Raw genomic sequence first — 13430 nt, forward strand, 5'->3', positions numbered from 1 at the left:
CGTCTGCTAAACAGGCAGGGAACATTTTCGATGACGTGTCACTTTTTGACACGTCATCGGATCGGGCAACAAGCGCTCCTAGGCTCTAGAGCGATGCGAACGGTTTTGTTATCATTAATCTCCGTCCTATTTATCAATCTCCGGCTTGGGCACTTGACCATGACCTTGAACTTGACCGAGAACTCCTCCATGGTGTTAAAGTACCGCATTTTAAAAGCCACCTAAATTGTGAGTGGAAGTGGAACATGTTTCTTTCATTGTCTGTCAGCATGTCACACTATGTGTGTAAATCTCCAAATCCAGACACTCGACTTTTCTCTCCATATAATTTAAAAATGATAGACACTTGCTCTGACGACTTGGCAAGTCCTGCACAGACAATAGAAGTGTCGCGTCCACAACCAGTTGTGAGCTTGTAGAGTGGCTATATTTTCGAGGTGTATAATAAACGTCACGTTATAATGTAGGCTAATAAAAGTTCACGCTCACACATTGTCGGAATGCAGTCAAGTGTGTGCCCTTTATTATCTAAACAGGAGAGAGATGTGCCATATATGCGCACGGCGACCCACTGTATACTTTCTTCTCACCAACCACGCTATTTGATGTGATTGCATTCACATCTCTCTCTCTCTCCGCACCATCTCTCTCTCTCTCCATGACCATGGAATAGAGGGCAAAATACAGTACGAGAATATAGTTTCACATGACTATGCACACACCACACATGGACTTGTTGTTGGTGTAGGCCAGGCCTACTGCGCAATGGCATTTGGCCTGGGTCCTTATTGGTAGGTTAATATCCACAGTTTCTCTATTGTTTAAGCTTCACACTCTGCACCAGACTAGTAGGCTGATATATTTATTATTGGATGCAGCAGAGCAGAGCCTTTGCTCGCTGCAGTTGATGCAACATATACGTTACGTTTTAAAGTTGTTAACAGTGATATATAAACATGAACAATCGGATAGATATCTGTGTAGTTTCCATGCAGGCATAAGCTGCATTTCTCACCTAATTATAGTAAAAATGATATGCGCTAATGAGCGGTGACGTCATCGTTTCTCAAAAGCTCTGTTTCACATGACTACACAGCTCCACTGATCCGGATATTTTCGAAAATCTTCACTTATTTATCCGTTTCCAAAAACCTCCGTTTGAGTGTCCGAAAGCGCCGTTTGCGTTTGACAAAGGCTCAAACGTACACACAAAATGTGCGTTTTGCAAAAGATCCATATACGTCTAGCCCAGGCCTCAGAATCCTGTGTCTAGGTGAGACGTGACCTTTGACACGATATTGTTTCTGCTTTGACACAAATTTTGACCTGAAGATCAAGATTAAAAATTCCCCATAGCAAGCAGGCAGGTTATTAGCTCAATGGTAAAAACCTGCGCAGGAAACTGGGTTCAAATGTTGGAATCCTGGTTTGACTTTCTCATCATTCCTCGCAGCTCTTTGATTCATACTGTACTTTGTATAGTATAAATTAAGTAAAATATAGAAAGATGTTGTATAGCCTAAAGCCATAATGAACCCTAAACAATATGGTGATGGATGTTATCCTGATGTCTGATTTAATCTACTGACTTTAATTATTTGGGATTCATTCTTATTGATAGTGTTGCTGAGATTACTTTCAGTATTTCATATATTTGCCACCAGATGGAGCTGTCTGATCACAGTATATGTATTCTTTTGGAAACAACAATTTAAATATTTGTGAGTAATTATTATCCATTTTTATCTAAGATACTTTAATTGGAACCATGTCGGATGCAATTAGGCCTGACAATTATAATTTCTTTGCATTCACATACATTTTACACTGAGGAATAAACCCATGGAAATACGGATCTTCTATGGTGGTAGTTGATAGATGAACACTTTGTGGTTCGTTGATTCAGCTGTCCTGAACAACAAAACGAGCACCAACAATATGCTTCAATTTGGTGATTCAGACTGAGGGGGAACAAAAATAATGTCCTCCACTCAGAAAGAAATCTTGTTTTGGGGTCAGCAGACTTCCAGACATTTCTTTTTCTTTTCAGTCAGACAGACTGAATGGGCTGGATGTGAACAACGCTACGTCTACCATCTGTTGACTCAATTTGTTGATCTTCTACATCAGTGATTCTCAAACATTTTCATGTCGAGGACCTCCAGACTGACTAGTTGTAGGCAATAGTTTTTGGGCTAGAGTTGTGTTAAAAATGGTCAACATTTTTACAAAGTATTTGCAAGATTTGCCAAGGTGGCCTGGGCCGTGGCTCAGCAGTCCAGGCACCTTGGCTGGTAATCCAGTCTGGCAGTGTGCCGCAGGTTCGACTCCCGATCCCGACGACCTTCACTGCATGTCACCCCCCCCCCCCATCTCTCCCCATCTCCTGTTAGCCTACTTTCTATCCCTCCATAAAATAATATAAAATAAAGGCAAAAGCCACAAAAACATTAAAAAAAAAGATTTGCCCAAGGTTTTCACAAATGGCTGATCTGCAAGCTCACATCACAACTTGTAGATATTTTTGAATAAGTATCATGTGGTGAGACTGATTTTGATGCTATATTAGCTAATATTGCTTGCTAGTCATGACCCCCTGAAATGACCCATCCCAAGGACCCCTGGGGTCCCCAGACCCCACTTTGAGAACCAATGCTCCACCTCCACATCACACAAAACCCGTGTCGACTCGCGCAGCACAAGGTTAAACCCAGAGCTCTCTGGAAAGATCCCACAATCCCAGAAGATCAGATAGCGGGGAAGTGACGGCACAAGGAAAGAGAAAGAGATTAGTAGGGTCCCCCCCCCCCCCCTCTCTTCTTAATTGAGACACTAGATTGAGATGGGATGGGGACAGATAGCAGAATTTGATTAATTGTGTGTCTGTAGTGGCGTACTTGTATGTATGAGACGTCTTTCAGGTTACAAATGGAGGACACTGTTGTGAATGTACATGGCCTCCAAGTCCATATATTTTCAGCCTTTGTAGGTTTCAGTTTCTCCTATATATTTTTTCAAATGTAAAAAGAAAAATGGGTGAAATTATTTTTCTTACAAGCTTTTATCTTATTTAGTTTTCAGGAAACGGAAGAGGAATAGTGATTACTTAAAAATGGAGAACAAAACATTGGTCAATGTCAGATATTGTGAGCTTATAGATCGGCTATTTTAGCTAATTTCATGTAGGAAACATTTTAATTGGGGGGGGGGGGGGGGGGGGGGGGGGGTCTTTCGCCTAGAATGTCATGTACCAAACTATTAAAATCCTGAATTTATAAAATGCAAGTCTGACAGTGTGTTACCCAACTGTCTTATTATATGTCTTTATTTATATGGGTTGAAATTGGTTAAAAGAAGCTTACTAGTATACAGAAAAATGCCCTTAATGGGGTTGTTAAGGGGGCTAGCAAAATTGTGGGGGCAAAATGCAGCTGCCGGAGTTATTTATATGATGAGCAGGTGCTAAAAAGCATCATGTATTAGAGCAGACAGCTCTCACCCCCTATACCGGGAATATGAATATGAAGACCCCTGTTACAAAAACAAACGGGTACAAATTTTCATTCATGCATACCTCCAGCCGAGCCATTAACAAGGGAAGCAGGAGGAGGTAGATGTCGTTACACTCGGTGCACTTTAGCCCTGGTTGCACTTTATATTTAATGTAACATCTGTATCTTGTGATAATGTATACGTATGTCTGTTGTTATGTATGTTGTACTGTTTGTAATGTCTTTGAGAGCTTTTATTATCTGCTGTAAAACGAAGTGCCCAGTTTGGGACATATGAATACACTTGACCTTGACCTTGATTATTCAAATGTGTAATTTTTTTACGCTTTCAAGGGTTAAATATCTATAAGGTTACCAACTCTCCATTTAGCTGGGGCCCACCTGGAACCCCCTAAAGGACCACTGGTGGTCACCGGACCACTGGTTGAAAACCACTGTGTTATGGGATTTCGTCAAAATGATGTCTCTCCCCAGATTGGTGCAGATGAAAAGAAAAGTCTGGTGGATAAACTTGTCAACTCCAGCTACGCCGTCAGTGGAATCACTGTGGAGGACCAAGACTTCTACAGAGTGAGTTTCTGATCTCTCTCTCCTGCATTAACACGTCAAACCATGTAGACCTGGAAAGCCTGCCCTATTCATGAGTTTCAACTGTAATCCTGTCCTACACATGCCATCTTGGGGACCAACACGGGTGTTTCAGTTTGTCTGAACAGTCTGATTGGCATATAACGAATTAATTTTGTTTACAACACCTGTTGGTCCGCAACATGGCAGGTGTAGGACATTTGAAAGTCATGTATACATTCATGTTATTCACCATATTCACACGGCGGCCATTTTGCGTGTGTGTATGCGTATCTCTATAACATTAGATCAGTGCGCTTATGCTGAATTGTCTTCATTTACACTCCTCATCTTGTTCCAAAAATCTAGGTTCCTTTTCAAGACGCTTTGGACCTGGTAAGGACCAGGAAGGTGTACCTGAAAGCAGGCTATGCGTACATTCCTCACCAGGAAATTGTCAGCATTGTTCTCAATGACTTCCGCACAAGGCTGTCTAAAGCTCTTGCAGTAAGTGACCCTCTAATTAAATTGTTGTTGTTTTTTGGGGGGGGGGGGGGGGGGGGGGGGGGGGGTTTAAGTGGGTTTTTATTTGCGCCCTGACCGTCTGGTGCGTTGTCCTAATATACTTAACATGAGCAATAAAAGAAAGTGGGCTGCATTCATAAAACGGATGATTAAAAAGAAATCAACTCACGTTTTTTCATTTACAGCCACACAACCTTTTAGGCCACCCAACACCGGTGGCATGAAATGGATGTGCTCTAGAATTGATTGAATACTTAACACAAGAGTACAGTCATCAGCGAGCTGGATGCAATCCTACCTGGAGGGGAGAGAACAGATGGTGGAAGTGAACGGAACACTGTCCCCCCCCCTCCCAGTGAGCTGTGGCGTTCCACAAGGAAGCATACTAGGGCCTCTACTGTTCCTAATATATGTAAACGACATGACTTCAGCTTGTGACTGCAACTTGTTCCTGTTCGCAGATGACTCGGCACTGCTTGTCTCGGACAGGGACAAACTGCAGGTTGAAAATGCCCTCAGCTCTGAACTCGGTAGAATCTGCACCTGGCTCGCTGATAACAAACTATCTTTACACCTGGGAAAAACTGAATCCATTCTCTTTGGATCTAATAGTAATCTCAGCAAGGCAAATGGCTTCTTGGTTAGAGTGGGTGACAATGTTATCACACGTAAAGATGAAATTACCTACCTAGGTTCCATCCTGGAGGCTAATCTTTCCGGTGATAAAATGGCCACCAACGTAATCAAAAAAGTCAACCAAAGAACAAGATTCCTTTACAGGATCTCCTCACTGGTCGACAAAAACACCTTGAAGACCTTAACAGGAGCCCTTGTACAAGGCTTCTTTGACTATGCATGCACCTCCTGGTACCACAGCACCTCAAAGGCCCTTAAAACTAGGCTCCAGACCTCCCAAAACAAACTGGTCAGGCTCCTACTTGGCCTCACCCCCCGAACCCACCTCACCCCTGCCCACTTTGACAGACTGGCATGGCTTAGGGTCGGCGACAGAGTACAGCATCTTGCGATGGGTCTGGTCCACAAGATTCGATACTCCACCAAGATACCCATGTACCTGTGTAGATACTTCCTTAATGTTAACGAAGTCCACACCCACAACACCAGAGGGAGTGCAACGAACCATGTTCAACCCAGTTTGTGCTTGAAATGTACTGTAATTCTGCAAACTGTTAATAAAATGTTCAATCAATCAATCAATCAGTCCAATACAAATACAATGCTAAAAGGATTGAACCACGAAAGCATTATGACTCGTTTTCCATTGGGTTCCTGAGTATTCAATTCATGGAAACATTTAGTGACAGACAATTATACAATACTATGTAAAAACATCATATAAACGAGTACTAATCAAAAAGAAAAATATGTACAGTAAACCGTTTGGGGACATACATTTTATGGTGAAAAGCTTGTTTTTTTTTTACAGGGACCAGTTCCGAATTGCAGCTACCTGTAAGTGCTCTTTTAGTGCAGTTTTGAAGGAGAGTAGGTTTGCCCGGGGCGGGGGGGGGGGGGGGGGGGTTTGCCCGGGACCCAAACTAGTGAAAATAGCAGATCTACAAGCTCACAACTACTCGCTTCGCGCCGCATTGTGAACAAAAATATGTTCAACCTACAAATGGGTCCCGACTCACTGTCTGGGAACCTGTGCGTAATATTATAGACCATGATATTGAGAGATCGAGTTACAGCCCTTTGGAATATCTTCTTAAAATAGTTTTATGTGAAGAGTGTTCATACACTATGTTAGATAGTATTCATTTACATAAGTGTTCATTTACATAAAAGACACGATATACAGCTTTAACAGCGAAAGCAGAAAATGTTACCTACAAATGGAGATGTGAATGCAAGGAACGAAACATGTCAGCACTTGATCAAGAAAACGGGTTCAAATCCGGTGTAAAAGTGCAGCTAAAAATGAGACTATTACATCCAGGAATAGGTAATCAATGCATTGGACGAATGAATGAATGAATGAATGAGCCAATTTAGGAATAGGGCTATAGGTTGACTGAGCCCTTGGGCTCTTGGCTTCTTACTCTAAACAACACTGTTTGATTGGCATCTCTTGACACAAAAAGATGCATTTGCGGCTATCCGCTAATAAAACGCAAAAGCTCGAGCTTTGTATAGCTGCCTCCATAGTGAGTAATAATAAGAAACCTCAACATATTAACAAAGCAGCAACTGTACCGGTACTGTAGCAGAAATCACAACCATAAATTACACATATTGCACATTACACAAGCGGGGATAAGAACACCACAAAGCTATTGCATAACCCCTGCAGCCTCAAGCAACATTATTAAAACTGTAATTGCGGTCGGCACAAATTCGTTTTTTAAAATGGTCGAGGTTACATTGGGGTATCCTATATCGTCTATCAGAAGGTAAGAGCTCACTAAGAAAATATCCTGCATATCCTGCTTGCCCAAGTGCTGACTGCTCAAGCATTGACTGGGGGTGGTCTGTACTCTGTGCCAGACAGAACAAGGCAAACCTACTGTACAGCGAGTGCTATACCATGCTTAGTATTGCTTACGTCCCATACCTCATTATTAGGCCGTGTGAGTGTGCGTGCACGTCCAAGAAAGTACTTATTTTCTATCAAATACATACACACACACACTTGAAATGACCATCAGATTTACCCGTAGGAGACTCGGAGTCCATTGACTCTGCCGGTCATCTAAAAAAACGGGGTGAGTAATAAAGGTCATTTTGGGGTGAACTATCCCTTTAATGGGTTAAAACAAGATAGTAGGCATCATGTCACTGTGCACAGAACATTTTTTCCCCCAATGAAACAAGCTGAAGGACTTTTGTTGTGCAGTTAGACACTGTAGTATCCAATCTGATTTGTTTTCCACTAATCTGTGGCTATTCAACAACCTTTTGGTTCTTACAAAAGGCACACTAGAGGAAAGGGCTTTAGCTGCATGAGAAAGGTTAACAAAGCATTTCAGTTGGCAGGCAGATGGAGAGGACATTGTTGGATCACTCAGTGAGTCTGAAGTGACAAATTCAGTCTAGCGTCCTTGTTTTCCTTGAGTTCACTGTTATTATAGACGTCACATCATACAGGTTTGGATGACGCGTCGTTTCATTTAGGAGGTTTTCATTTAATATTTACAGTGATCTTTTAGAGACCAAGATTACTGCATGGTTTTTGTGAGGGTACCCACCTTAGGGGAGGGGACATGGGGAGAACATGTTTTTTGTGGGGGTACCTACCCTAGGGGAGGGTACACGGGGAGAACATGTTTTTTGTGCGGGTACCTACCCTAGGGGAGGGTACATGGGGAGAACATGTTTTTTGTGCGGGTACCTACCCTAGGGGAGGGTACACGGGGAGAACATGTTTTTTGTGCGGGTACCTACCCTAGGGGAGGGTACACGGGGAGAACATGTTTTTGTGGGGGTACCTACCCTAGGGGAGGGGACACGGGGAGAATTTCATATATATATTTTTAATGCCATATTATATAGCCACTACGACGGCAAATGCCTGATGCAAAAAGACTGCTAGTCTAACATTGCTAACAAGTAGCGAGTGCGAGACGAGGCGGAGCGGCGGAGAGGTAGAGCGGAGTTTTCAGACTGTTTTCACTGAGACCACGTGATGTACAGTATCATACATACAGTATATGATATTTTCGGGCCGTGTCGTAGCCCCTTTATAGCCTACTTTATCCCTGAACGTCCTTTTGTAGTCTTTTTCTGAACTTTTCTGTAGTCCGTATTCAATTCTGTGAAATTTCTCTGTAAGACCTTAGGTTTTAGGGTGTCTTTCATAAAGCTGCATTAGGTTTTAGAAGGTCGGAAGATGTATATAAAAATGTCATGTCAGGATGGGTAGTGAACTGTACCAACCAAGATATGTTGCTATATCTTTTAACCCATTCATGGCGAGAACCCCTTTTTGGTGTTTTAAGCATTATATTATACTTTAGCTATTGAAAAATAGCAGATCTACAATCTCATAACGTTTTTAAGTCAAATCTTTGCTTCTGGGGGGGTCCCTGGAAAAACATATTTTCAGAGGGGGTCGTCGGCCAATTACATATATTTTTGGGGGTCCTTGACATGAAAATGTTTGAGAACCACTCACATGGAAACATGGGTTCTTCAGATCAGTCGCAGCGGTGGCCGAACGGATTGCGGAGCGGTCTTGATACCGGAAGGTCGCCAGTTCGAATCAGCGGTCCGACACGTTAAAATTACCACCGCTGAAGTGCCCTTGAACAAGGCATTGAACCACTACGATGAAATGTTCTATGAGCAGGGCCTGGCTGGAAACAAGTTATTGAGCTTAGCCCAGATACCCTGGGTAAATATAGTAATCATTTCATTTCATTACTTAGGTCAGGAGGTTAGCAGGGGTTGCACGGCCAAAAAAGTTTGGGAACCGCTGCCTTAGTTGAAGACTCCTGAATTAAATACTTACCAAGACTTACTAGTTTCTGTATTTTAATGTTGAAATGGATTACTTATTGGATAATGCTTTCTACCACATGGTATTATTATTTCCATTTGATGGTTAAGAGTTGAGAAATATATCCACCACCAGTGAAGGTAAAATTCTAAACATTATGCCAGCACACTCTCAAGGAGAGGTGAATACCTTTTTTTTTTTTTTTTAACCATGTGAATATGACAGCTGGTAGCTTGGCAGAAGCGTTCTATTTGTGGGAATACTTGGCAGTGGAAACTGTCTATCATGCACTATACTAGTATTGCACTGAATAACCCAACTCTGTGGGGAGGACAAATCGGTTATGAATAAAACCCCAGTAAATTAAATACAACTATATATCGTGGACATGTCTGAAATACTAAGGTGCTCGGGTGGCAGCACATCCTAGACCTAGGGTAAAGTACCTGTCCACTCCACTACCGCAGTCCCGGGGTTCGAATCCATTGCAGTGCTAGCTTGGCATGGCCAGACAAATATCACCGAATGGCACATTCCGTCTGGATTCCTGGCTACTACGGCCCATACACCTTGACAGAGCGCTTGTATTACGAACCCAATTGCCTTCAGGCCTGTCAGGCTGTCATAATCCTGTTTTACAATTGTCTAATGGGAGGGCGGGCGGACCACAGCCATGTCACTATGACTCGACATCACCATAAACAAACGCTGATGGTTGTCCAGAGCCACGGATCCGACTGCTTTACCCATTATGATCTTGAACATATATGGGACCGACCGACTTCACAAGCTTGTGCCTTTTGGCCATTTCCACTATTTTCTTTTTTAAAGGATTTAAAATTGTAAAATGATAAAATATGGCCTATTTTGCTATAGTACATTATTTATTTTGATTGCAGCTACTGGTCATTGGGAGTCATTTCTTTGTATATATTTAATATCTTCCCTGTTTGTTCAAGAAGCCTAAAAGGCAAAACACAAATTAAAAATGTATTTATATATTCCAATGTTCAGCAGCCCCATCAGTGGCAGGTGAGCCTGTAGGCAAGAATAGCAGTGCAACACAGAGATGTCTTGGGGACTGGGGGAGTCGTGTTAATTGGCATAACGACTGCATTGGGAGAAGAAAGGGACGATAATTGGCTACTCTAAAATTTCCCACTTTGTTGGAGAAACGGTGAGGTCACCGAGCGAACACAGCGTTTGATTGACGTTGAGTTGAGCAGTGTCTCCACCGGTGAGAGTGAAATCAACACATTATGCCAACACACTCCCGAGGAGTGGTGAATACCCTTTTTAAAATAGAATCATGTGAACATGACAGCTGCTAGCTTGGCAGACAGCGCCTGCTGTCCTATTTGTGGGAATGCGTATATGGTATATCATCATGTATTTCATTGAGTTTCACAGGGTGGGATGGACAAATAAGTTTTGGAATAATACCCTAGTAGGAACTGAAATGCTACTTTGGTGTAGTGTTGATTTCGTCGACCAAAACCACGACGAAAAATTAGCTATGACTGCCCTTTTTCCCTGACTAAATAAAAACTAATGCATGATGGCTAAATCTAAGACTAAATATATATACTGACAATTTCGTCAACAAATAAAATACTAGACGAATGTTAGGGAGGGACTAGTGGAGAAAGAGATCCAGTAGAACTATAAGAGAAGTCGCGTGTAGATCTGCTATGCAACATGCAAAGCCCCAAAAATACATATTAGTCGACTAAATCAACTGTAGGTTTAGTCAACTAAAACTAAAACGAATGACTAAATTACATTTTATTCGAAAGGCTATGACTAAAACTAAATCAAGATTTGCTGTCAAAATCAACGCTACTTTTGTGGACATATCCCTCATATGCTCTGATATGCTTACTGATCCAGCTTGACTGGCCCTTTCACTTTACTCAGCAACACCACAGACGGAACCCTTGCAGCTCCATTGTTTCACCCATAAATTCATGCCCTATTATATACGTTGTTGTATGCCAGTGTCGCGTAAAAGTAGCAAAAATGGCAGATAATGGCTCATTAGCCAATTTTAATAAACGATTAGGATAAAGTTGAAGCTGAGGGTGTTGTGTGTGTGTGTGTGTGTCTGTGTTTAACAAAGATGAGAGAAAAGTTTGCGCTCTTATTGTCTAGGGGGAAAAAAGGGATTCCGGCCCAGATTCAAAACAAAAGGAACGCTTGAGTGAGTCACACTGTCTGCTTCTTTGAGCATGTATATTGCATCCCACTTTTATCCTATATCTTGGCCTTGAATTCCTTGTACTATGCAGACAGCTAATTTAATTTAAATTATGGCAAAAGAAAGCTGCATGAATCATCATGCTCCTTGTCCCTGTTGGCAATGCAAGCTTACTGTTAATTTTCTTGTCACAGACTCTGTTACATAATATATGCTCCACTACCCAAGAAAACACGATGGAATTCTGTGATTGGATGAGATACAAAAGTCACTAGTGGTATAATGTAGTACATAAGCCACTGTGTAGATACGCCAGAAATTGTTAGGAGTTGCCTATGTTAAAATTACAAATTTGCAGTATGTTATTATGACAACTAGAACGTGACTATTTCAAATGAGACTTTAGGTTGGCTTGTAATTTAGCTCTTATGGAAATCAATGATAGACTTGAGCAAAATTTAAAACGTAAAAGAAATGGGCCTATTTGATCTTTTTGGACCCTAGTCAACATTGTGAATGCGTCTTGCAAATCACCACTTACGAAGTCAGTGTCATTGTACCCCTAACAAGGCTGTGTTCTGGGATATAACGTTCTGGGACATTACTTCTGAAATACATTGCAAGTTAGTCACGCCAGTACCGTAATGACATTGAATGGGATGCATTTTATTTGATCAAAACCTGACTTGCCAGGAAAATAAATATGGTCTATTATGTGATCAATGCCCCATATTCTGCGTACCACAACGCTATTTTAGAATAATCTAAAAGATTTCTGGGATAAGGAAGGTTTAAGACGTGAATTCATTTGACATACTGTAGTTGCACTTGCACTACTGGGATGAATTATTTGTTGATTTGTTCATTGAAATGCAGAACAAATACCTTTTTCCCATACACTGTTCAAGTATGCATGCCAAGAATGAGAAAAATAACTGTTCTGATGGTTAAATATTCATTGGTTGCAGTGAGAGAGTGGTCGTCACATTGAGGAAAATATTCCCACTTCGTCGGTGGCATTGATGAGGTCGCTCCTTGTGAGCAGCCTGTGCTTTTCCCTCAAGACACTGACTTTGTTATGGATGTATTCAGTCACAATACACTGTAGATTGTGTATTCTAATTATTTGTCTTTGCAGTGTTGACATATTAACAACATGAATTCTAACATCCCTATCCTGGGCATGTCATAATAGGCGAACTGTACACGTGCCAAATGGGGGAAAATAATATATTCTTCAAGATTATATAATTTGCCTCTGTATTGGGAAATCAGTGCGCCCAAGACTATTTTGCATACCGTAGAAGAATATATTGCAATAATGTGTGGTTGTCAAAAAGATCCAAAGCACACTTGCAGATGCCTCACGGCACACCAGTGTGCCTCACCACCCTGTTTGGGAACCACTGTGGTACAGACTAGAGCATGTTAATATAATAGAACTCAAACAAACAGGAAGGTAGGAGCGCACACCAGTAGTGGGGAGGTGCTGACCGCAGGAGATAACTATGACTGAAAAAGGAGAGAGGCCGCACAGCTCGTAGTCACGATGCCATCAAAATCTTTATTTTTCCAACGTTTCGGCAACAAGTTGCCTTCTTCAGGGAATGTAATAGAACTAACACAACTGTGGTGGTTGTAGTTTGGTCGCTCGGCTCCTAATATTGAGACATTTAGGCCCTGTTTACACTGGCAGCCAAATCCAGCCTGAATCTGATCTGTGCCATATCCAGATTATTCCATTTATTTTTTGAATAGGTCTAAAGAGAAACGTGGAATCTATTTTTTACAAATGCGACTTGAGCCACATTCAGAGGTGGTTTTCAAATCTGATTTCAGGAGATCCACCTCAGTCTTAACCCATTTTGACCTGAGATCAGATTCTAAAAATGTCTTCTACATCCTGACAGTTTTCTGAAAAAGCTATGTTTCTATGTCAGTCGCTATGAGCTTGTAGATCTGCTATTTTTCAATAGCTAAAGCATAACATAATGGGCCCAGAATGGGTTAACGCAGTAACCTGATCTAAATCGGATTCCATGTGACTCGTTTGTGTTTAGACTTGCTTAAATAAATCGGATTCCAATCTGAATGTGGCACAGATCTGATACAGACTGGATTTAGCTGCCAGTCTGAACTCTGAACACAGATCTGTGACAGATCCGATCTG

The 13430-nt window shown here is 41.7% G+C and overlaps 1 protein-coding gene across 1 annotated transcript in view; it reads left to right on the top strand.

Moving 5' to 3' along the window:
• The window catches only part of prim2 (DNA primase subunit 2), a 60695-nt gene that overhangs the window by 6199 nt on the left and 41066 nt on the right, over nt 1-13430 (top strand). The window contains exons 6-7 of the mRNA XM_079512273.1: nt 3987-4082; nt 4449-4586. Coding sequence (XP_079368399.1) covers nt 3987-4082; nt 4449-4586 — 234 coding nt within the window. The remainder of the gene's footprint in view (nt 1-3986; nt 4083-4448; nt 4587-13430) is intronic.

Source organism: Electrona antarctica (genome assembly GCF_951216825.1).
Source record: "Electrona antarctica genome assembly, chromosome: 10".
Taxonomy (NCBI): domain Eukaryota; kingdom Metazoa; phylum Chordata; class Actinopteri; order Myctophiformes; family Myctophidae; genus Electrona; species Electrona antarctica.